This window comes from Rattus norvegicus, chromosome 8, assembly GCF_021556685.1.
Source record: "Rattus norvegicus strain SHRSP/BbbUtx chromosome 8, alternate assembly SHRSP_T2T, whole genome shotgun sequence".
NCBI lineage: Eukaryota > Metazoa > Chordata > Mammalia > Rodentia > Muridae > Rattus > Rattus norvegicus.
This window is the reverse complement of record NC_141541.1, coordinates 115,379,445-115,405,476: the sequence shown is the minus strand read 5'-3', so window position 1 is coordinate 115,405,476 and position 26,032 is coordinate 115,379,445. Positions and strand designations below refer to the sequence as shown.

The window sequence follows — 26,032 nt, the reverse complement described above, 5'->3', positions numbered from 1 at the left end:
GGTACATCTACACAATGGAATATTACTCAGCTATCAAAAACAACGACTTTATGAAATTCGTAGGCAAATGGTTGGAACTGGAAAATATCATCCTGAGTGAGCTAACCCAAACACAGAAAGACATACATGGTATGCACTCACTGATAAGTGGCTATTAGCCCAAATGCTTGAATCACCCTAGATGCCTAGAACACATGAAACTCAAGACGGATGATCAAAATGTGAATGCTTCACTCCTTCTCTAAAAGGGGAACAAGAATACCCTTGGCAGGGAAGAGAGAGGCAAAGATTAAAGCAGAGACTGAAGGAACTCCCATTCAGAACCTGCCCAACATGTGGCCCATACATATACAGCCACCCAATTAGACAAGATGGATGAAGCAAATAAGTGCAGACCGACAGGAGCCGGATGTAGATCTCTCCTGAGAGACACAGCCAGAATACAGCAAATACAGAGGCGAATGCCAGCAGCAAACCACTGAACTGAGAATAGGACCCCCGTTGAAGGAATCAGAGAAAGAAGTAGAAGAGCTTGAAGGGGCTCGAGACCCCATATGTACAAAAATGCCAAGCAACTAGAGCTTCCAGGGACTAAGCCACTACCTAAAGACTATGCATGGACTGACCCTGGACTCTGACCTCATAGGTAGCAATGAATATCCTAGTAAGAGCACCAGTGGAAGGGGAAGCCCTGGGTCCTGCTAAGACTGAACCCCCAGTGAACTAGACTGTTGGGGGGAGGGCGGCAATGAGGGGAGAGTTGGGATGGGAACACCCATAAGGAAGGGGAGGGTGGAGGGGGATGTTTGCCCGGAAACCAAAGAATTATTAAGTATTAAATAAATTTAAAAAAAAAGAAACTCCTCCCATCACTTAATAGTCAAAACACCAAATGCACAAAATAAAGAAAGAATATTAAAAGCAGTAAGGGAAAAAAGTCAAGTAACATATAAAGTCAGACCTATCAGAATCACACCAGACTTCTCGCCAGAGATTATGAAAGCCAGAAGATCCTGGACAGATGTCATACAGACCCTAAGAGAACACAACTGCCAGCCCAGGTTACTGTATCCTGCAAAACTCTCAATTAACATAGATGGAGAAACCAAGATATTCCATGACAAAACCAAATTTACACAATATCTTTCTACAAATTCAGCAGTAAAAAGGATAATAAATGGTAAAGCCCAATATAAGGAGACAAGCTACACCCTAGAAAAAGCAAGAAACTAATCGTCTTGGCAACAAAACAAAGAGAAGAAAAGTACACAAACATAACCTCACATCTAAATATGAATATAACAGGAAGCAAAAATCACTATTCCTTCATATCTCTCAACATCAATGGTCTCAACTCCCCAATAAAAAGACATAGATTAACAAACTGGATACGCAATGAGCACCGTGCATTCTGCTGCCTACAGGAAACACACCTCAGAGACAAAGACAGACACTACCTCAGAGTGAAAGGCTGGAAAACAACTTTCCAAGCAAATGGTCTGAAGATGCAAGCTGGAGTAGCCATTCTAATATCGAATAAAATCAATTTTCAACTAAAAGTCATTTAAAAAGATAAGGAAGGACACTTCATATTCATCAAAGGAAAAATCCACCAAGATGAACTCTCATTCTTAAATATCTCTGCCCCAAGTACAAGGGAACCTACATACATAAAAGAAACCTTACGAAAACTCAAAACACACATTGCACCTCACACATTAATAGTAGGAGATTTCAACACCCCACTCTCATCAATGGACAGGTCATGGAAACAGAAATTAAACAGAGACATAGACAGACTAAAAGAAGTCATGAACCAAATGGACTTAACTGATATTTATAGAACATTCTATCCTAAAGCAAAAGGATATACATTCTTCTCAGCACCTCATGGTACTTTCTCCAAAATTGACCATATAATTGGTCAGAAAACTGGCCTCAACAGATACAGAAAGATAGAAATAATACCATGAGTGCTATCAGACCACCATGGCCTAAAGGTGGTCTTCAATAACAATAAGGGAAGAACGCCCACATATACATGGAAGTTGAACAATGCTCTACTCAACGATAAACTGGTCACGGAAGAAATAAAGAAAGAAATTAAAGACTTCTTAGAATTTAATGAAAATGAAGGTCCAACATACCCAAACTTATGGGACACAATGAAAGCTGTGCTAAGAGGAAAACTTATAGCTCTGAGTGCCTGCTGAAAGAAACAGGAGAGAGCATATATCAGCAGCTTGACAGCACACCTAAAAGTTCTAGAACAAAAAGAAGCAAATATACCCAGGAGGAATAGAAGGGAGGAAGTAATCAAACTCAGAGCTGAAATCAACCAAGTAGAAACAAAAAGGACCATAGAAAGAATCAACAGAACGAAAAGTTGGTTTTTTGTGAAAATCAACAAGATAGATAAACCCTTAGCCAGACTAACGAGAGGACACAGAGAGTGTGTCCAAATTAACAAAATCAGAAATGAAAAGGGAGACATAACTACAGAATCAGAGGAAATTCAAAAAAATCATAAGATCATACTACAAAAGTCTATATTCATCAAATCTTGAAAATGTGCAGAAAATGGACAATTTCCTACACAAATATCAGATACCGAAGTTAAATCAGGAACAGATAAACGATTTAAACAACCCCATAACTCCTAACGAAATAGAAGCAGTCATTAAATATCTCCCAACCAAAAAGAGCCCAGGTCCAGACGGGTTTAGTGCAGAATTCTATCAGACCTTCACAGAAAACCTCATACCAATACTTTCCAAACTATTCCACAAAATTGAAGCAGATGGAGCACTACTGAATTACTTCTATGAAGCCACAATTACTCTTATACCTAAACCACACAAAGACCCAACAAAGAAAGAGAACTTCAGACCTACTTCCCTTATGAATATGGACGTAAAAATAGTCAATAAAATTCTGGCAAACCGAATCCAAGAGCACATCAAAACAATCATCCACCATGATCAAGTAGGCTTCATCTCAGGAATGCAGGGATGGTTTAATATACGGAAAACCATCAACGTGATCCATTATATAAACAAACTGAAAGAACAAAACCACATGATCATTTCATTAGATGCTGAGAAAGCATTTGACAAAATTCAACACCCCTTCATGATAAAAGTCCTGGAAAGAATAGGAATTCAAGGCCCATACCTAAACATAGTAAAAGCCATTTACAGCAAACAGTTGCTAACATTAAACTAAATGGAGAGAAACTTGAAGCAATCCCACTAAAATCAGGGACTAGACAAGGCTGCCCACTCTCTCCCTACTTATTCAATATAGTTCTTGAAGTTCTAGCCAGAGCAATCAGACAAGAAAAGGAGATCAAGGGGGTACAGATTAGAAAAGAAGAAGTCAAAATGTCACTATTTGCAGATGATATGATAGTTTATTTAAGTGATCCCAAAAGTTCCACCAGAGAACTACTAAAGCTGATAAACAACTTCAGCAAAGTGGCTGGGTATAAAATTAACTCAAATAAATCAGTAGCCTTCCTCTACACAAAAGAGAAACAAGCCGAGAAAGAAATTAGGGAAACGACACCCTTCATAATAGTCCCAAATAATATAAAGTACCTCGGTGTGACTTTAACCAAGCAAGTAAAAGATCTGTACAATAAGAACTTCAAGCCTCTGAAGATAGAAATTCAAGAAGACCTCAGAAGATGGAAAGATCTCCCATGCTCATGGATTGGCAGGATCAATACAGTAATAATGGCCATTTTACCAAAAGCAATCTACAGATTCAATGCAATCCCCATCAAAATACTAATCCAATTCTTCAAAGAGTTAGACAGAACAATTTGCAAATTCATCTGGAATAACAAAAAATCCAGGATAGCTAAAACTATCCTCAACAAAAAAGGCTTGCAGGGAGAATCACTATCCCTGAACTCAAGCAGTATTACAGAGCAATAGTGATTAAAAACTGCATGGTATTGGTACAGAGACAGACAGATAGACCAATGGAATAGAATTGAAGACCCAGAAATGAACCCACACACATATAGTCACTTGATTTTTGCCCATGAGCCAAAACCATCCAATGGAAAAAAGATAGCATTCTCAGCAAATGGTGCTGGTTCAACTGGAGTCAACATGTAGAAGAATGCATATCGATCCATGCTTATCACCCTGTACAAAGCTTAAGTCCAAGTGGATCAGGGATCTCCACATCAAACCAAATACACTCAAAATAATAGAAGAAAAAGTGGATAAGCATCTCGAACACATGGGCACTGGAGAAAATTTCCTGAACAAAACACCAGTGACTTATGCTCTAAGAGCAAGAATCGACAAATGGGATCTCATAAAACTGCAAAGCTTCTGTAAGGCAAAGGACACTGTGGTTAGGACAAAACGGCAACCAACAGAATGGGAAAAGATCTTTACAAATCCAACAACACATAGAGAGTTTATATCCAAAATATACAAAGAACTCACGAAGTTAGACTACAGGGAGACAAATTACCCTATTAAAAAATGGGGTTCAGAGCTAAACAAAGAATTCACAGCTGAGGAATGCCGAATGGCTGAGAAACACCTAAAGAAATGTTCAACATCTTTAGTCATAAGGGAAATGCAAATCAAAACAACCCTGAGATTTCACCTCACACCAGTGAGAATGGCTAAGATCAAAAACTCAGGTGACAGCAGATGCTGGCGAGGATGCGGAGAAAGAGGAACACTCCTCCATTGTTGGTGGGATTGCAGACTGGTACAACCATTCTGGAAATCAGTCTGGAGGTTCCTCAGAAAATTGGACATTGAACTGCCTGAGGATCCAGCTATACCTCTCTTGGGCATATACCCAAAAGATGCCCCAACATATAAAAAAGACACGTGCTCCACTATGTTCATCGCAGCCTTATTTATAATAGCCAGAAGCTGGAAAGAACCCAGATGCCCTTCAACAGAGGAATGGATACAGAAAATGTGGTACATCTACACAATGGAATATTACTCAGCTATCAAAAACAATGACTTTATAAATTCATAGGCAAATGGAGGGAACTGTTAAATATCCTCCTGAGTGAGGTAACCCAATCACAGAAAAACACACATGGTATGCACTCACTGATAAGTGGCTATTAGCCCAAATGCTTGAATTACCCTAGATGCACAGAACACATGAAACTCAAGACAGATGATCAAAATGTGAATGCTTCACTCCTTCTTTAAAAGGGGAACAAGAATACCCTTGGCAGGGAATAGGGAGGGCAAAGATTAAAACAGAGGCAGAAGGAACACCCATTCAGAGCCTGCCACACATGTGGCCCATACATATACAGCCACCCAATTAGACAAGTGGATGAAGCAAAGAAGTGCAGGCCGACGGGAACCGGATGTAGATCTTTCCTGAGAGACACAGCCAGAACACAGCACATACGTAGGCGAATGCCAGCAGCAAACCACTGAACTGAGAACAGGACCCCTGTTGAAGGAATCAGAGAAAGGACTGGAAGAGCTTGAAGGGGATTGAGACCCCATTTGAACAACAATGCCAAGCAACCAGAGCTTCCAGGGACTAAGCCACTGCCCAAAGAATATACTTGGACTGACCCTGGACTCTAACCTCGTAGGTAGCAATGAATAGCCTAGTAAGATCACCAGTGGAAGCGGAAGCCCTTGGTCCTGCCAAGACTGAACCCCCTGTGAACGTGATTGTTTGGGGAAAAGGCGGGAATGGGGGGAGGATGGGGAAGGGAGCACCCATATAGAAGGGGAGGGGGGGTTAGGGGGATGTTGGCCCTGAAATCGGGAAAGGGAATAGCATTCGAAATGTAAATAAGAAATACTCAAGTTAACAAAGAAAAAATGGAAAAAATAAAAATAAAAAAAAAGAAATGTAAATAAAGAAATTTATCTAATAAAAAATTTTAAGAATTGGAATCTTAGAACATTTACTGTAATAAACCATATAGACATGTATATTAAACTTTCCAAATGTTTTTAATTTACACAATTCATTTATTAAATGAATTCTATTCAAAGAAAAAAGCTTATTCTGAGGGGTGAGGGGTAATTTGTTCCAGTTCCTTCCCACAAATGTGCTGATTCTTCTCTTCTTAAAATTGTAATACTTCTACAGAGCAATAGTGATAAAAACTGCATGGTATTGGTACAGAGACAGGCAGATAGACCAATGGAATAGAATTGAAGACCCAGAAATGAACCCACACACCTATGGTCACTTGATTTTTGACAAAGGAGCCAAAACCATCCAATGGAAAAAAGATAGCATTTTCAGCAAATGGTGCTGGTTCAACTGGAGGTCAACATGTAGAAGAATGCAGATCGATCCATGCTTATCACCCTGTACAAAGCTTAAGTCCAAGTGGATCAAGGACCTCCACATCAAACCAGACACACTCAAACTAATAGAAGAAAAACTAGGGAAGCATCTAGAACACATGGGCAGTGGAAAAAATTTCCTAAACAAAACACCAATGGCTTACGCTCTAAGAGCAAGAATCGGCAAATGGGATCTCATAAAACTGCAAAGCTTCTGTAAGGCAAAGGACACTGTGGTTAGGACAAAACGGCAACCAACAGATTGGGAAAAGATCTTTACCAATCCTACAACAGATAAAGGCCTTATATCCAAAATATACAAAGAACTCAAGAAGATAGACCGCGGGGAAACAAATAACCCTATTAAAAATGGGGTTCAGAGCTAAACAAAGAATTCACAGCTGAGGAATGCCGAATGGCTGAGAAACACCTAAAGAAATGTTCAACATCTTTGGTCATAAGGGAAATGCAAATCAAAACAACCCTGAGATTTCACCTCACACCAGTGAGAATGGCTAAGATCAAAAACTCAGGGGACAACAGATGCTGGCGAGGATGTGGAGAAAGAGGAACACTCCTCCATTGTTGGTGGGATTGCATACTGGTACAACCATTCTGGAAATCAGTCTGGAGGATCCTCAGAAAATTGGACATTGAACTGCCTGAGGATCCAGCTATACCTCTCTTGGGCATATACCCAAAAGATGCCCCAATATATAAAAAAGACACGTGCTCCACTATGTTCATTGCAGCCTTATTTATAATACCCAGAAGCTGGAAAGAACCCAGATGCCCTTCAACAGAGGAATGGATACAGAAAATGTGGTACATCTACACAATGGAATATTACTCAGCTATCAAAAAGAACGACTTTATGAAATTCGTAGGCAAATGGTTGGAACTGGAAAATATCATCCTGAGTGAGCTAACCCAATCACAGAAAGACATACATGGTATGCACTCAGTGATAAGTGGCTATTAGCCCAAATGCTTGAATTACCCTAGATGCCTAGAACAAATGAAACTCAAGACGGATGATCAAAATGTGAATGCTTCACTCCTTCTCTAAAAGGGGAACAAGAATACCCTTGGCAGAGAAGAGAGAGGCAAAGATTAAAACAGAGACTGAAGGAACACCCATTCAGAGCCTGCCACACATGTGGCCCATACATATACAGCCACCCAATTAGACAAGATGGATGAAGCAAATAAGTTCAGACCGACAGAAGCCGGATGTAGATCTCTCCTGAGAGACACAGCCAGAATACAGCAAATACAGAGGCAAATGCCAGCAGCAAACCACTGAACTAAGAATAGGACCCCCCGTTGAAGGAATCAGAGAAAGAACTGGAAGAGCTTGAAGGGGTTCGAGACCCCATATGTACAACAATGCCAAGCAACCAGAGCTTCCAGGTACTAAGCTACTACCTAAAGACTATACATGGACTGACCCTGGACTCTGACCTCATAGGTAGCAATGAATATCCTAGTAAGAGCACCAGTGGAAGGGGAAGCCCTGGGTCTTGCTAAGACTGAACCCCCAGTGAACTAGACTGGTGGGTGGAGGGCGGCAATGGGGGGAGGGTTGGGAGGGTAACACCCATAAGAAAGGGGAGAGGGGAGGGGGGAGGGCGATGTTTGCCCGGATACCGGAAAGGGAATAACACTCGAAATGTATATAAGAAATACTCAAGGTAATAAAAAAAAATTGTAATACTTCTGACCCAGTAAACTCATTTTCCCCATGTGACTTGGTCCTCTGGAAATGAGGTGTGGAATGGAGTGACATTTAAAATTATATACTTTTATTCAGTCTACTAGTTAGTTTTGTGTGTTCTGGAAATGTTGTAATTTAGGATGAATCAAAATACGTAAAACAATCTAAGTTTTGGGAAAATGAGAGTGGGAATCTATGTTTGTGGTTGCTGGTAAAATTCTGTAGCCCCTTATGGAAAGAGAATGTATCTCTCTCAGATAATATGAGAATTCTACACCTGCGATGGACCCATCACTCTAGCTCATCAACAGAGTATTTTTTCCCACTTGATAGTTTTTGTTGATTTTTTCTATTTGACTAAATACATGTTTATAATTATATAACCTTTTGATTAAAATGGAATTTCTGTAAATATTCTCTTACCAGGGAGCTCATCCGCTGTTTGAAGTGGTACATGGACTGCTCAGCAGAACTGATTCGACAGGACCACATTCAAGAAGCCATGCGGGTAATGTCTTGAGCTTGCCACATGTAAGGGGACCATTCCCTATAGTTGTTTGAGAGTATTGTCATTGGTATCGTGCTCAAGACAACTGTAGTGTGCTGATCTACTTTCAGGAGTGAATGCCTTGATTCATGTACTCTTCTTTCCTCTCCATGGTTGTATTCCGAAAGAGCACAACTGTTGCAGATAAAAAAAGGCAGGGGGTGGTCTTTTATCTCCTACTATTCCCCGCACCATATGTAGGGCCACTTGGCGGCTATGGGATATTTTCATCTCAGTAAACAAAGCGTCTCACCCACTAACCTCCACGTCCCACCACACACTGCTGACAGCTACTCTCTGAGCCTGGCAGCAATCTCTCTACCCATCTAGTTACCAAGGCAGGTTGCCACCACACCAGGCCACCAGGTACAGAGACCACCTATCTTGAAGCTCTCTTGCTGTGGACTCAATTAAATCACTACATGAAAGAACACACCATACAATAACCTCTTATTCAATTGATAAGATATAATTTGCCAATCTAGACAGCACAAAATCCTATACACACCCATCCCTTAAAAACAGTCATATCAACCTGTATCTATGCACAAAGAAGAATCTTAACATCTGTTGCCATGTTCTCCCAGCTTCTTTCCTCACTCCAGCCCCTCTTTCTTGCTTCTAAAACTTTGTTCCCGTCCATCTTTCCTTCTCGTCCAATGACAAGCTTTGTTCTATCCTGTACCTGCCTTCACATGCATAATGACATCAATCTACACACAACTGAATATCAACCCTGATCATTTTACCTGGAAGTAGGAAGTGCACATGGGTCCTGGCTATTCTCTTCTGCCTCATTTCTACCAGTAGTATCAGTTTGCCCTCCCAGTGACCCAACTCTTGATACTACTTATTTGAATTAAGATTGAATACTATTTCCTTCATTGGTGGTTACTATGTATTGTTTTGTGGTACTGTTAAGTAAAAAGAGAACAATGGATAGACATATCATATGAAGATGGTTGAAAGATATCTTTAAAACCTTTGCCTGAAGGAGAACCTGAAGTCTTCTGTAGTATGATGTTTGCATTTTGACTTGAAGAGGGTCCCTGACAATGCAGCTTGGTTTTCTCTTCTGGGTAGCTCCAGGTAATAAGAAGATCCTCACTTTGAGTCTACTTCATTCTGTTTATTCCTTCTCATGTCTACTCTATATACAATAAAGATCTATAGAAGAGAAATTAAACCTTTGTTTTTTCAAATATTTTCAAGAAGCTTACATGTCTTCTAGAAATGCCCTTAAAGCTAGTATCTTTCTTTCTGTATCTGTCCCTGTCTTGCCTTGTACTTGGGTTGTCTTTCCTTAAAGTTGCTTTTTAATTGTGTTTCCCACTCTTTCTACATAGTCATAAAAGGAGAATGGTATCAAAGTTGTTCTTTTTTTCTTGTTTTCTTTTACTATCACATGTCATGTATTGTTCTTCTTGAGTACATGGTGCCATGTAACAGAGAACATGGGTGGAATGAAGTCACAGGTCTCTTTTTGCTTAGCTTGACTCTGAACATGGTTTAAACACCTGAAGCTATAAGATTTTTTTTGTCCTCCTTTGTATAATTGTTCACTAATAGTTACTTTCTCTTCTGGGTGCTAAAAGCATATATACAACCTACCTATCTGCTAAAAGTTGAGCTAAATGCAAAAGATTTTGTATGAATCCATTAATTTATTAATGGTGCTATAGAAATTTTGGAAGATTTTCCTATCCACATTAAGATATCATTATGCAGGTCTTGTTTAGAAAGCCATATTATTAAGATTCCATGGGTGCATCTTCCCTGTCTTGGATACAAGCTACTATGTCACAGCATACACCTTGGTCCTCTGGGTCTTACAATCTTCCTGTCCCTGTTCTGTGATATCCCCTGAGTCTTCGGTGTAGGGACTGTATTGTAAATGTATCCGTTCAGGTTGGGCGCCCCACAGTCAGTTGTTCTTTGTATCTTTATCAGTTGAGGATTTTTTTAATAGTCCCTATAGCCCCTTTTATGAGGGGTGAGACCTACATTTATTTATAGAAGTAAAAAGATATATTCAGACTACAGTTAGAAATTATACTGATTTAGGAAAGTGACAGTAGTTGGTTCTCCTCTAAGATCCATGAACTCTCTAGCCATGAATAGGTGGTTAGGTTTATAATACTTAGTTAGGGTTTCATTGCTATAAAGAGACACAATGAGACCCGCGGATCCCGGCCCGCAGCAGCTCTCTGCTCCCAAACCCCGTGGGAGAGAGACCTCACCGCCTGGTCAGGTGGGCACTCCTGAGGCGGCAGAGCAGAGGAGACCACCAACACTGCCCACCCCTGCCCACATCCCTGGCCCAAGAGGAAACTGTATAAGGCCTCTGGGTTCCCATAGAGGAGGGCCCAGGAGTGGCAGGACCCCTGCGGCTGAGACACCGCCGGAACCTGAAGGAAACAGACCAGATAAACAGTTCTCTGCACCCAAATTCCGTGGGAGGGAGAGCTAAACCTTCAGAGAGGCGGACACGCCTGGGAAACCAGAAGAGACTGCACTCTGCGAACATCCAGACGCCAGAGGAAAACACCGGACGTCATCTGGAACCCTGGTGCACAGAGGCTCCCGGAAAGAGCGGCGCAGATCTTCCCGGTTGCTGCCGCCGCGGAGAGGACTTAGGCAGTACCCCACGAGCAAACTTGAGCCGTGGAACCATGGGTGGGACCAACTTTTCCCCTGCGAGAAACCTGCCTGGTGAACTCAAGACACAGGCCCACAGAAACAGCTGAAGACCTGTAGAGAGGAAAAACTACACGCCCGAAAGCAGAACACTCTGTCCCCATAACTGGCTGAAAGAAAACAGGAAAACAGGTCTACAGCACTCCTGACACACAGGCTTATAGGACAGTCTAGCCACGGTCAGAAATAGCAGAACAAAGTAACACTAGAGATAATCTGATGGCGAGAGGCAAGCGCAGGAATCCAAGCAACAGAAACCAAGACTACATGGTACTATCGGAGCCCAATTCTCCCACCATAATAAACATGGAATATCCAAACACACCAGAAAAGCAAGATCTAGTTTCAAAATCGTATTTGATCATGATGCTGGAGGACTTCAAGAAAGACGTGGAGAACTCCCTTAGAGAACAAGTAGAAGCCTACAGAGAGGAATCGCAAAAATGCCTGAAAGAATTCCAGGAAAACATAAATAAACAAGTAGAAACCCATAGAGAGGAGACACAAAAATCCCTGAAAGAATTCCAGGAAAACACAATCAAACAGTTGAAGGAATTAAAAATGGAAATAGAAGCAATCAAGAAAGAACACATGGAAACAACCCTGGACATAGAAAATCAAAAGAAAAGACAAGGAGCTGTAGATACAAGCTTCACCAACAGAATACAAGAGATGGAAGAGAGAATCTCAGGAGCAGAAGATTCCATAGAAATCATTGACTCAACTGTCAAAGATAATGTAAAGCAGAAAAAGCTACTGGTCCAAAACATACAGGAAATCCAGGACTCAATGAGAAGATCAAACCTAAGGATAATAGGTATAGAAGAGAGTGGAGACTCCCAGCTCAAAGGACCAGTAAATATCTTCAACAAAATCATAGAAGAAAACTTCCCTAACCTAAAAAAATAGATACCCATAGACATACAAGAAGCCTACAGAACTCCAAATAGATTGGACCAGAAAAGAAACACCTCCCGTCACATAATAGTCAAAACACCAAACGCACAAAATAAAGAAAGAGTATTAAAAGCAGTAAGGGAAAAAGGTCAAGTAACATATAAAGGGAGACCTATCAGAATCACACCAGACTTTTCGCCAGAAACTATGAAGGCCAGAAGATCCTGGACAGATGTCATACAGACCCTAAGAGAACACAACTGCCAGCCCAGGTTACTGTATCCTGCAAAACTCTCAATTAACATTGATGGAGAAACCAAGATATTCCATGACAAAACCAAATTTGCACAATATCTTTCTACAAATCCAGCACTACAAAGGATAATAAAGGGTAAAGCCCAACATAAGGAGGCAAGCTATACCCTAGAAGAAGCAAGAAACTAATCGTCTTGGCAACAAAACAAAGAGAAGAAAAGCACACAAACATAACCTCACATCCAAATATGAATATAACAGGAAGCAATAATCACTATTCCTTAATATCTCTCAACATCAATGGCCTCAACTCCCCAATAAAAAGACATAGATTAACAAACAGGATACGCAATGAGGACCCTGCATTCTGCTGCCTACAGGAAACACACCTCAGAGACAAAGACAGACACTACCTCAGAGTGAAAGGCTGGAAAACAACTTTCCAAGCAAATGGTCAGAAGAAGCAAGCTGGAGTAGCCATTCTAATATCAAATAAAATCAATTTCCAACTAAAAGTCATCAAAAAAGATAAGGAAGGACACTTCATATTCATCAAAGGAAAAATCCACCAAGATGAACTCTCAATCCTCATCTTCGGTTCGTTTATATACAAGTGTGCAATTTCTAGGCTTGAAAGTAAAATGATGCTATCTGGTGCTGGATAGAGGAGCCTTATTTTTTATTATGGCAGCTTGCTATTTTTGTAACATGGTGATTTGGTTGAACACAATAAAGTACAGTAGTCACTGATCTCCCCCTCTTCCTGGATGAGTGAGGAGATGATTGAATGTTGATGTCAGCATCCTTGATCATATTCAGATGAGCTTCTGCTTCTGTTGAAAAGGATGCTGTGTTTGATTGTGGTCCGAAGCTTTGAAGCACTACTTGGCATCTCCTTCCTTGGAGGTCTCACTGTTTAAACATAACAGATTTGATAGCTTGTTGGTAAGGTGAGGTCCAGCTTGTCTCCACTAGGTCATCTTCATGTGAATCCGGTAGTTATACGGTTTTGTTTTAGGGATATTTCATTTTTTTAATAACGGTTTTAGCTGACATTCATGGAGAGAATGAATCCTTAGAACTGTGCCACTAGTGAAAGGAAATCCTGTCTAGAGTATGTTTCTTTACAAAGCTGTGTCACACCATCCTTTGGGCCCTCTGCTGGAAAAGTAGAATCAAGTCTCAAATAATGCCTTTTAAATTGTATCCTCTAGTATTGTAGATGTAGGACAGTACTGTATCATACCTCTGTGGATGTAAAATAGCTTGTACCTGCTTTATGATACGTAGTAATGACCGTGCTTTATCAGAGCTCTTTTTAATGATGTTGCTCAGAATGTTTTCTTTCCAGATGATGATTGAGAAGCTAATTTAAAAATAAAAATGGTGCCAGGTACCACAAGAGTAACAGAACTGTGCTGTTTTCTCGGGTTTTGTTTTTTTACTTTTTTTTTTTAATGGAGTGTGCTGGATGTCTCTACAGTTTTGTTCAGATGACTGCAGAACCTGGAAAAGCTGTTGCTGCTGTTGATGCATAACACACTGCTATTATTGGTCTTTTTATATAAATATAAATATATATATACAGATATATAATTTGAATTTTTTGAAACTTTAGCTGTGCTGTCAACTTTGGAAAAAAGTATCCCCGTTTACTGTGTTGAGTTGGCACTGTACAGAAATTAACAGCCATATTGGTCTAGAAATGTTGAACTTAAGTTTTTTCCATTTGTACAGGGGTAACACACTGTATTAAATATGTAAGGTCTTATCTATGTGGGTTTGATTACAAAAACTAATAAAGTATTCTCTAAGTTAAAAAAAAAAAGAGAGACACAATGACCAGGGCAACTCTCATTTTATCGGAGCTGGCTTACAGTTTCAGAGGTTCAGTTCATGATCACCGTGGGGGAAAACATGGCAATGCCTTGGCAGACATGGAACTGGAAGAGTTGAAAGTTGTACATCTTGATCTCAAGGAACCAGGAGGAGACTGTCTTCTCCAGGCAGCCAGAAGGAGGGTCTGGATCACACTGGGTGGAACTTGAGCACTAGGAGACCTCAAAGTCCACCCCCTTAGTGACACGCTTTTTTCAACAAGGCCACACCTATTCCAAAAAGGCCATTTAAAAGGTACTCTTAATAGTACTACTCCCGGAGAGAGAGACCCAACCGCCTGGTCAGGTGGGCACTCCTGAGGCTGCAGAGCGGAAGAGACCACCAACACTGCTCACCCCTGCCCACATCCCTGGCCCAAGAGGAAACTGTATAAGTCCTCTGGGCTCCCGTGGGGGAGGGCCCAGGAGCGGCAGGACACCTGCCTCAGACACTGCCGGAACCTGAAAGAAACAGACCGGATAAACAGTTCTCTGCACCCAAATCCTGTGGGAGGGAGAGCTAAACCTTCAGAGAGGCAGACAAGCCTGGGAAACCAGAAGAGACTGCTCCCTGCACACACATCTCGGCCGCCAGAGGAAAAAGCCAAAGACCATCTGGATCCCTGGTGCACTGAAGCTCCCGGAAGGGGCGGCACAGGTCTTCCTGGTTGCTGCCGCTGCAGAGAGCCCCTGGGCAGCACCCCACGAGTGAACTTGAGCCTCAGGACCACAGGTAAGACCAAATTTTCTGCTGCAAGAAAGCTGCCTGGTGAACTCAAGACACAGGCCCACAGGAACAACTGAAGACCTGTAGAGAGGAAAAACTACACGCCCGAAAGCAGAACACTCTGTCCCCATAACTGACTGAAAGAGAGGAAAACAGGTCTACAGCACTCCTGACACACAGGCTTATAGGACAGTCTAGCCACTGTCAGAAATAGCAGAACAAAGTAACACTAGAGATAATCTGATGGCGAGAGGCAAGCGCAGGAACCCAAGCAACAGAAACCAAGACTACATGCCATCATCGGAGCCCAATTCCCCCACCAAAACAAACATGGAATATCCAAACACACCAGAAAAGCAAGATCTAGTTTCAAAATCATATTTGATCATGATGCTGGAGGACTTCAAGAAAGACATGAACACACTTAGGGAAACACAGGAAAACGTTAATAAACAAGTAGAAGCCTACAGAGAGGAATCGCAAAAATCCCTGAAAGAATTCCAGGAAAACACAATCAAACAGTTGAAGGAATTAAAAATGGAAATAGAAGCAATCAAGAAAGAACACATGGAAACAACCCTGGATATAGAAAACCAAAAGAAGAGACAAGGAGCTGTAGATACAAGCTTCACCAACAGAATACAAGAGATGGAAGAGAGAATCTCAGGAGCAGAAGATTCCATAGAAATCATTGACTCAACTGTCAAAGATAATGTAAAGCGGAAAAAGCTACTGGTCCAAAACATACAGGAAATCCAGGACTCAATGAGAAGATCAAACCTAAGGATAATAGGTATAGAAGACAGTGAAGACTCCCAGCTCAAAGGACCAGTAAATATCTTCAACAAAATCATAGAAGAAAACTTCCCTAACCTAAAAAAATAGATACCCATAGACATACAAGAAGCCTACAGAACTCCAAATAGATTGGACCAGAAAAGAAACACCTCCCGTCACATAATAGTCAAAACACCAAACGCACAAAATAAAGAAAGAGTATTAAAAGCAGTAAGGGAAAAAGGTCAAGTAACATATAAAGGGAGACCTATCAGAATCACACCAGACTTTTCGCCAGAAACTATGAAGGCCAGAAGATCCTGGACAGATGTCATACAGACCCTAAGAGAACACAACTGCCAGCCCAGGTTACTGTATCCTGCAAAACTCTCAATTAACATTGATGGAGAAACCAAGATATTCCATGACAAAACCAAATTTGCACAATATCTTTCTACAAATCCAGCACTACAAAGGATAATAAAGGGTAAAGCCCAACATAAGGAGGCAAGCTATACCCTAGAAGAAGCAAGAAACTAATCGTCTTGGCAACAAAACAAAGAGAATGAAAGCACACAAACATAACCTCACATCCAAATATGAATATAAAGGGAAACAATAATCACTATTCCTTAATATCTCTCAATATCAATGGCCTCAACTCCCCAATAAAAAGACATAGATTAACAAACTGGATACGCAACGAGGACCCTGCATTCTGCTGCCTACAGGAAACACACCTCAGAGACAAAGACAGACACTACCTCAGAGTGAAAGGCTGGAAAACAACTTTCCAAGCAAATGGTCAGAAGAAGCAAGCTGGAGTAGCCATTCTAATATCAAATAAAATCAATTTCCAACTAAAAGTCATCAAAAAAGATAAGGAAGGACACTTCATATTCATCAAAGGAAAAATCCACCAAGATGAACTCTCAATCCTAAATATTTATGCCCCAAATACAAGGGCACCTACATATGTAAAAGAAACCTTACTAAAGCTCAAAACACACATTGCACCTCACACAATAATAGTGGGAGATTTCAACACCCCACTCTCATCGATGGACAGATCATGGAAACAGAAATTAAACAGTGATGTCGACAGACTAAGTGAAATCATGAGCCAAATGGACTTAACGGATATTTATAGAACATTCTATCCTAAAGCAAAAGGATATACCTTCTTCTCAGCTCCTCATGGTACTTTCTCCAAAATTGACCAGATAATTGGTCAAAAAACGGGCCTCAACAGGTACAGAAAGATAGAAATAATCCCATGCGTGCTATCGGACCACCACGGCCTAAAACTGGTCTTCAATAACAATAAGGGAAGAATGCCCACATATACGTGGAAATTGAACAATGCTCTACTCAATGATAACCTGGTCAAGGAAGAAATAAAGAAAGAAATTAAAAACTTTTTAGAATTTAATGAAAATTAAGATACAACATACTCAAACTTATGGGACACAATGAAAGCTGTGCTAAGAGGAAAACTCATAGCGCTGAGTGCCTGCAGAAAGAAACAGGAAAGAGCATATGTCAGCAGCTTGACAGCATACCTAAAAGCTCTAGAACAAAAAGAAGCAAATACACCCAGGAGGAGCAGAAGGCAGGAAATAATCAAACTCAGAGCTGAAATCAACCAAGTAGAAACAAAAAGGACCATAGAAAGAATCAACAGAACCAAAAGTTGGTTCTTTGAGAAAATCAACAAGATAGATAAACCCTTAGCCAGACTAACGAGAGGACACAGAGAGTGCGTCCAAATTAACAAAATCAGAAATGAAAAGGGAGACATAACTACAGATTCAGAGGAAATTCAAAAAATCATCAGATCTTACTATAAAAACCTATATTCAACAAAATTTGAAAATCTACAGGAAATGGACAATTTCCTAGACAGATACCAGGTATCGAAGTTAAATCAGGAACAGATAAACCAGTTGAACAACCCCATAACTCCTAAGGAAATAGAAGCAGTCATTAAAGGTCTCCCAACCAAAAAGAGTCCAGGTCCAGACGGGTTTAGTGCAGAATTCTATCAAACCTTCATAGAAGACCTCATACCAATATTATCCAAACTATTCCACAAAATTGAAACAGATGGAGCCCTACCGAATTCCTTCTACGAAGCCACAATTACTCTTATACCTAAACCACACAAAGACCCAACAAAGAAAGAGAACTTCAGACCAATTTACCTTATGAATATGGACGCAAAAATACTCAATAAAATTCTGGCAAACCGAATCCAAGAGCACATCAAAACAGTCATCCACCATGATCAAGTAGGCTTCATCCCACGCATGCAGGGATGGTTTAATATACGGAAAACCATCAACGTGATCCATTATATAAACAAACTGAAAGAACAGAACCACATGATCATTTCATTAGATGCTGAGAAAGCATTTAACAAAATTCAACACCCCTTCATGATAAAAGTCCTGGAAAGAATAGGAATTCAAGGCCCATACCTAAACATAGTAAAAGCCATATACAGCAAACCAGTTGCTAACATTAAACTAAATGGAGAGAAACTTGAAGCAATCCCACTAAAATCAGGGACTAGACAAGGGTGCCCACTCTCTCCCTACTTATTCAATATAGTTCTTGAAGTTCTAGCCAGAGCAATCAGACAACAAAAGGAGATCAAAGGGATACAGATCAGAAAAGAAGAGGTCAAAATAACACTATGTGCAGATGACATGATAGTATATTTAAGTGATCCCAAAAGTTCCACCAGAGAACTACTAAAGCTGATAAACAACTTCAGCAAAGTGGCTGGGTATAAAATTAACTCAAATAAATCAGTTGCCTTCCTCTATACAAAAGAGAAACAAGCCGAGAAAGAAATTAGGGAAACGACACCCTTCATAATAGACCCAAATAATATAAAGTACCTCGGTGTGACTTTAACCAAGCAAGTAAAAGATCTGTACAATAAGAACTTCAAGACACTGAGGAAAGAAATTGAAGAAGACCTCAGAAGATGGAAAGATCTCCCATGCTCATGGATTGGCAGGATTAATATAGTAAAAATGGCCATTTTACCAAAAGCAATCTACAAATTCAATGCAATCCCCATCAAAATACCAATCCAATTCTTCAAAGAGTTAGACAGAACAATTTGCAAATTCATCTGGAATAACAAAAAACCCAGGATAGCTAAAGCTATCCTCAACAATAAAAGGACTTCAGGGGGAATCACTATCCCTGAACTCAAGCAGTATTACAGAGCAATAGTGATAAAAACTGCATGGTATTGGTACAGAGACAGACAGATAGACCAATGGAATAGAATTGAAGACCCAGAAATGAACCCACACACCTATGGTCACTTGATTTTTGACAAAGGAGCCAAAACCATCCAATGGAAAAAAGATAGCATTTTCAGCAAATGGTGCTGGTTCAACTGGAGGGCAACATGTAGAAGAATGCAGATCGATCCATGCTTATCACCCTGTACAAAGCTTAAGTCCAAGTGGATCAAGGACCTCCACATCAAACCAGACACACTCAAACTAATAGAAGAAAAACTAGGGAAGCATCTGGAACACATGGGCACTGGAAAAAATTTCCTGAACAAAACACCAATGGCTTATGCTCTAAGATCAAGAATCGACAAATGGGATCTCATAAAACTGCAAAGCTTCTGTAAGGCAAAGGACACTGTGGTTAGGACAAAATGGCAACCAACAGATTGGGAAAAGATCTTTACCAATCCTACAACAGATAGAGGCCTTATATCCAAAATATACAAAGAACTCAAGAAGTTAGACCGCAAGGAAACAAATAACCCTATTAAAAATGGGGTTCAGAGCTAAACAAAGAATTCACAGCTGAGGAATGCCGAATGGCTGAGAAACACCTAAAGAAATGTTCAACATCTTTAGTCATAAGGGAAATGCAAATCAAAACAACCCTGAGATTTCACCTCACACCAGTGCGATTGGCTAAGATCAAAAACTCAGGTGACAGCAGATGCTGGCGAGGATGTGGAGAAAGAGGAACACTCCTCCATTGTTGGTGGGATTGCAGACTGGTACAACCATTCTGGAAATCAGTCTGGAGGTTCCTCAGAAAATTGGACATTGAACTGCCTGAGGATCCAGCTATACCTCTCTTGGGCATATACCCAAAAGACGCCTCAACATATAAAAGAGACACGTGCTCCACTATGTTCATCGCAGCCTTATTTACAATAGCCAGAAAATGGAAAGAACCCAGATGCCCTTCAACAGAGGAATGGATACAGAAAATGTGGTACATCTACACAATGGAATATTACTCAGCTATCAAAAAGAACGAGTTTATGAAATTCGTAGGCAAATGGTTGGAACTGGAAAATATCATCCTGAGTGAGCTAACCCAATCACAGAAAGACATACATGGTATGCACTCATTGATAAGTGGCTATTAGCCCAAATGCTTGAATTACCCTAGATCCCTAGAACAAACGAAACTCAAGACGGATGATCAAAATGTGAATGCTTCATTCCTTCTTTAAATGAGGAAAAAGAATACCCTTGGCAGGGAAGGGAGAGGCAAAGATTAAAACAGAGACTGAAGGAACACCCATTCAGAGCCTGCCCCACAGGTGGCCCATACATATACAGCCACCCAATTAGACAAGATGGATGAAGCAAAGAAGTGCAGACCGACAGGAGCCGGATGTAGATCGCTCCTGAGAGACACAGCCAGAATACAGCAAATACAGAGGCGAATGCCAGCAGCAAACCACTGAACTGAAAATAGGTCCCCTATTGAAGGAATCAGAGAAAGAACTGGAAGAGCTTGAAGGGGCTCGAGACCCCAAAAGTACAACAATGCCAAGCAACCAGAGCTTCCAGGGACTAAGCCACTACCTAAAGACTATACATGGACTGACCCTGGACTCTGACCCCATAGGTAGCAATGAATATCCTAGTAAGAGCACCAGTGGAAGGGGAAGCCCTGGGTCCTGCTAAGACTGAACCCCCAGTGAACTAGTCTATGGGGGGAGGGTGGCAATGGGAGGAGGGTTGGGAGGGGAACACCCATAAGGAAGGGGAGGGGGGAGGGGGATGTTTGCCCGGAAACCGGGAAAGGGAATAACACTCGAAATGTATATAAGAAATACTCAAGTTAATAAAAAATAAATAAATAAAAAAAAAATAGTACTACTCCCCATGAGCCAAGCATTCAAATACACTCGTGTCTAAGAAGGGCAAAGTTACTCACACCACAAGTACAGAGCATGAATTCCCCCTGTTGAGTGGGCCTTAAGTCTAATTAAACAGCTGTTGGTTGCTCCTCAGAAGGACCACTTTGCACCAATGGGAATATCTTGCTGGGATAATCATTGTTGTGGTTCGTAGACTTTAAGGTTGGATGAGACTATTGATTGATTGCTTTTCTTCTTTTACAGCTTACATAGCACCTATGAGGGTTAGTCTCAAGGAGATGGCTTCCAGGTCAATTCCAGCTTGTGCCTTCAATTCTTTTGTCTGAAGTTTGTGGTGTCTTCAACAAACTTCAAATTCTGGGAGGCAGCCAAGGCCAATGGCATTAGCTTGTACTGTTTTGAGTGTTTCTTGGATTTCCTTACCTACAACTTGAAGGGACATTTCTCTTGCTTGACACTGAAGGTTTTATTAGCTAATTTATGGCTGTGAGGGAGAGCACCGTGTAGGATATCTTAGTTACTTTTGTATTGCTGTGAAAAGATCATGATCATGGCAATTCTTATCAGGAGAAAGCATTTAATTGGAGGCTTGCTTACAGTTTCAGAGGTTTAGTCCATTATCATCACAAGCAAGCATGGTGGAGATGGTGCTGGAGAAGTAGTTGAGAGCTATATCCTGATCCACAAGCAGAGAGAGATTGGGGGTGTAGGAGGGAGGAGAGGAGAAGAGGGAGGAGAGGGAGACTGGAATTGGCATAGACTTTTGAAACTCTTTAGTGACACACTTCCTCCAACATGGCTGCACCTCCTTATCCTTCCAATCCTTTCAAATAGGGCTGCTGGCTGGTGACTAAGCATTCAAATATATGAGCCTATGGGAGCCATTCTTATTCAAACCACCACATGGCATAACTCTATTAAATACACATGCTGGCATATATATATATATATACACACATATATACACACATACATATATATGTGTGTGTATGTATGTATACACACACATATGCATGTATGTGTGTGAGTGTTTAAGTAAACACAAAATATTATTACACTTTGGCAAATATCCTTAGTCTCATTTATCTTTCTTCCCTTCTCCTTCTCCTCTGCAGTTAGTCTTCTTCCCCATTTTTCCCCATTTCTTTTTCATAGCACCAGTGTCCTACTACCCTTTGCTGTTAAGAGACCATGACCAAGACAATTCTTATAAAAGAAAGTATTTATAAAAAGTTATCCCCCTCATAGTGTTTTTCCTAGTTTTTGGTTACTCCCAAGCTACATACTAACATCTAAGTATTCAGAATTAGGTCTTTGTCTATCTGAGTCTGGGTTACCTCACTCAGTATATTTTCTAATTCCATCCATGTACCTGCAAATTTCACTATTCTTTACAGCTCATTAGTATTCTATTGTGTATACATACCACGTTTTCATTACCCATTCATCAATTAAAAGACGTTCAAGTTGTTTCCATTCTCAAGATTATTGCAAGTAGAGTGGCAATAAAATGACTGAGTAAGCATCTTTCAAATAGGCTAGGAGTGTGGCTTTTGACAAGGGGTTCCACAAATGGAGCCTACTTTCTTTTTTTTTTTTTTTTTTTTTTTTGGTTCTTTTTTTCGGAGCTGCGGACCGAACCCAGGGCCTTGCGCTTCCTAGGTAAGCGCTCTACCACTGAGCTAAATCCCCAGCCCCGGAGCCTACTTTCTACTGCTGAGCTGTGTCACTTCCTTAGCAGGGAGGAATTTGGCACAGTGAATCTTCTTGGTGATAAAACAGTTGTAATAGGGAATGGAGAGATTACTCAGTGGACAAGAGCACTTTCAATGTAAGCATCAGGACCTGAGTATGATTCCTAGCACTCATGGAGCTTGACCTGGCCACAGGCATGCCTATAAGCTTAAGTCTACAGGCAGCAGGAATGAGGAGCACTGGGGATTTTCTGCCTGCCAGCCTCACTCCAGTTCCTATGAGAGACCTTGTCTCTATCCTACACATGCACACAGGTGTGTATACACACCAGTATATACATCACACACATACACACACACACACACACACACAAAAGGGAAAAGTTGTAAAAACTTTCACAGTCTTCTCTCACATTTATTGAGTGAAATAAGGACAGGGTATCTGCTTTAGCCTCAACTCAATGCTTCATTTTCTCCAAATAGAATAGGGAGCAGCCTGTTGAATCAAATACCCTAAGATGTACCCTTTACTTACCACACTATATCTTGGGATCTCAGAAGTAGGAAGCTGGTTATCAGGAATGAGAAAGGGGGAATCAAGTTGTAATAGATTTAAAGTGGGTTGCTTTTCTTACCCATGTCCAGGTTGCACAGGATGTTTTGACACCATCCTGTGTTCCCTGGCACACATATCATTTCATATCATACATAGTAAGATATTCATTATGTGTGAAAAATGCTGGCAAATTTACTATTAGATTCTGCCCTTTTGAACTAGTAAATATTTCTCTTTTAACATTTTTCTTTTATTGTACATTTTTATTTACATTTTAAATGTTATCCCCTTTCCCGATTTCCCCTCCACATACTCCCATCCCATGCCTCCTCCCCCTGCTTTTATGAGGGTGCTCCTCCACCCATGCACCCACTCCCACCTCCCTGCCCTGGCATTCCCTTACACTGGGGCATAAAACCTTCACAGGACCAAGGGCCTCTCCTCCCATTGAGGCCTGACAAGGCTATCCTCTGCTACATATGTGGGTGGAGCTATAGGTCCATCCTTGTGTACTCTTTTTGTGGTAGTTTAGTCCCTGGGAGCTCTGGGGGGGGGGGGGTCTGGTTGGTTGGTTGAATCAATATTTCTTTTTTTTTTTTTTTTGGTTCTTTTTTTCGGAGCTAGGGACCGAACCCAGGGCCTTGTGCTTCCTAGGTAAGCGCTCTACCACTGGGCTAAATCCCCAGCCCCAAATCAATATTTCTTAATGCATCTCTTACAGTAGTCATTTCTGACTGAAAAACAGCTAAACAATTAGGCAGTGATGATAAAATATTTTCTTTTTAAAATTCAAGATGTGTCTAGTATATAACTAGATATAACATACTAGATATCCTATGGTTTTATATTTTTTTAAAAAATTTGTCTGATTCCCATGTTCTCCACAATCACTGATCCTTTGCCTCCTGAGGTTAGGCATCTGATAGTACAACATTTAATGGGCTAACATTCTACTGTAAGCATGTAAAATTTTTGAGAAAATATAAAATTGGAATTTTGTATTTTCTGCTGCACAGGCATGAAGAATCACTGAAATGTAGACATATTGGAATGATATGTCTTGCAAGTATCTAGCTGGATTTATAAATTAACAGACTTTTCAGGTTCTCTAATTACTAGATGTTAAAAGGCTGCTGGAACGGGGCTCTAGCACAGTAAGAGGCCACTGTTTCGTTACTTTTTTCACTGGTGTGATCAAAACCCAATTAAAACTTATTTTGGCTAACAGCCCAGAAGAATGCTGTTCATCATGGCAGGAAGGCATCAGGGGTAGCTCGCTCTCAGGCGTAGACCAATAAATAAGACAAGGAGGACACAAGTCCTTATCGGACTTTCTCCTTACACATCCTTTCAAAAAATTAAGTTACATTTATTTGTTTATTTGGGGTGTTCATGGAATGTGCATGTGGAGATGAGAGAACAACATTTTCCTAAACTAACAATTGCCTGTACGAACTGAACTTTCTGAGATACGCCTATCAGGCGGATTCTAAAAAGAGGCTAAGGGCTTTTCTTCTCTGTACTTCAAGTAACTGGGTTTTGCTTTTTCTGACCCACTGTCTTCACCTTTCTATCATCTGAAATAATATAATGTAGTATTTCTTAGAAAACAGTTTTGGGGCTTGAGTCTATTCTCTTAAAGGAGAATTACTCTGTTGATAAGCATTAGCCAAATTGAAAGAATCCATCTTAATTACATTTTGCTCTTAAATCATTTTTTGAGAACTCTATCTTCTGTGTTACTCATAACTGGTAACAGCAAATGTCATGGCTGGAAGGAACTGGATGTGCCAGGCATACTAGCTGCTGTATAACCTAGGACGAATCCAGAGTTCCTTGACCTTCTATAAGGCAGAAGTCCCTATTTCAGACCCCAACTATAATGTAAAGTTGCAGGAAATTCCTTAAACACCCTTCCCTTCTGTCTTAGTTAGGGTTTCCACTGCTGTGAAGAGACACCATAACCAAGGCAGCATTTATGAAAGATAGCATTGGGGCTGGCTTACAGTTTGAGTCCATTATCATCATGGCAGGAAATGTGGCATCATCCAAGCAGACATGGTTCTGGAGAAGGAGCTGACAGTTCTACATCTTGATCAGAAGGCATCCAGGAGACTACTGTCCACGGGCAGCCAGGAGGAGGGTCCCTTCCACACTGGGTGGAGCTTAAGCCCCAGGAATCCTCACAGCCCGCCTTTACAGTGACACAATTTCCTCCAACAAGGCCACACATCCTAATAGTGCCATTTCCCATGGGCCAAGCATATTCAAACCACCACACCTTTGTACAGTAAACTCAAGTGTATTTATTCCAGATGTGTTGGCACACACCTGTAATCCCAGCACTCCAGGGGATGTACAGGTGGCTTGTGAATTTGAGGCCAGCCTAGGGCATATAGCAAGATCCCACTTCAAAAAATGAAACAAAAAAGTAGTTAAATTATATCCTTGCATTTGGACTTTTCCATTTTCTGTCCTTAAAAAAATGCAGGAGCTAGAGAGATGACTAAACAGTTAAGAGTACTGGCTGCTCTTGCAGAGAACCTGGGTTCAGTTCCCCCCCACCAAAAAAAAAATCATTAAAAATAAAATGCCGGTTCTTTGGAATCACCTGTCACTGGATTTTTTTTTATTTTTTATTTTTATTTATTTATTTTTTATTTGGTTTGGTTTTTATTTTTTTCATTGGTTGGTTTGGTTTGGTGTTTGTTTGTTTGTTTGGGTTTTTATTATTGTTGACATTGGGTTTGTTGTTCGTTTGTTTTGTTTGCACTTACATTCTTGTTATGTGAGTTTCTGGC

General features: G+C 40.7%; 1 protein-coding gene across 14 annotated transcripts in view; it reads left to right on the top strand.

Moving 5' to 3' along the window:
• The window catches only part of Dock3 (dedicator of cyto-kinesis 3), a 355,025-nt gene that overhangs the window by 252,124 nt on the left and 76,869 nt on the right, over positions 1-26,032 (top strand). For all 14 annotated transcript variants that reach the window (XM_087562345.1, XM_087562340.1, XM_087562344.1 and 11 more), the window contains 1 exon segment: positions 8,461-8,542. In XM_087562345.1, coding sequence (XP_087418471.1) covers positions 8,461-8,542 — 82 coding nt within the window.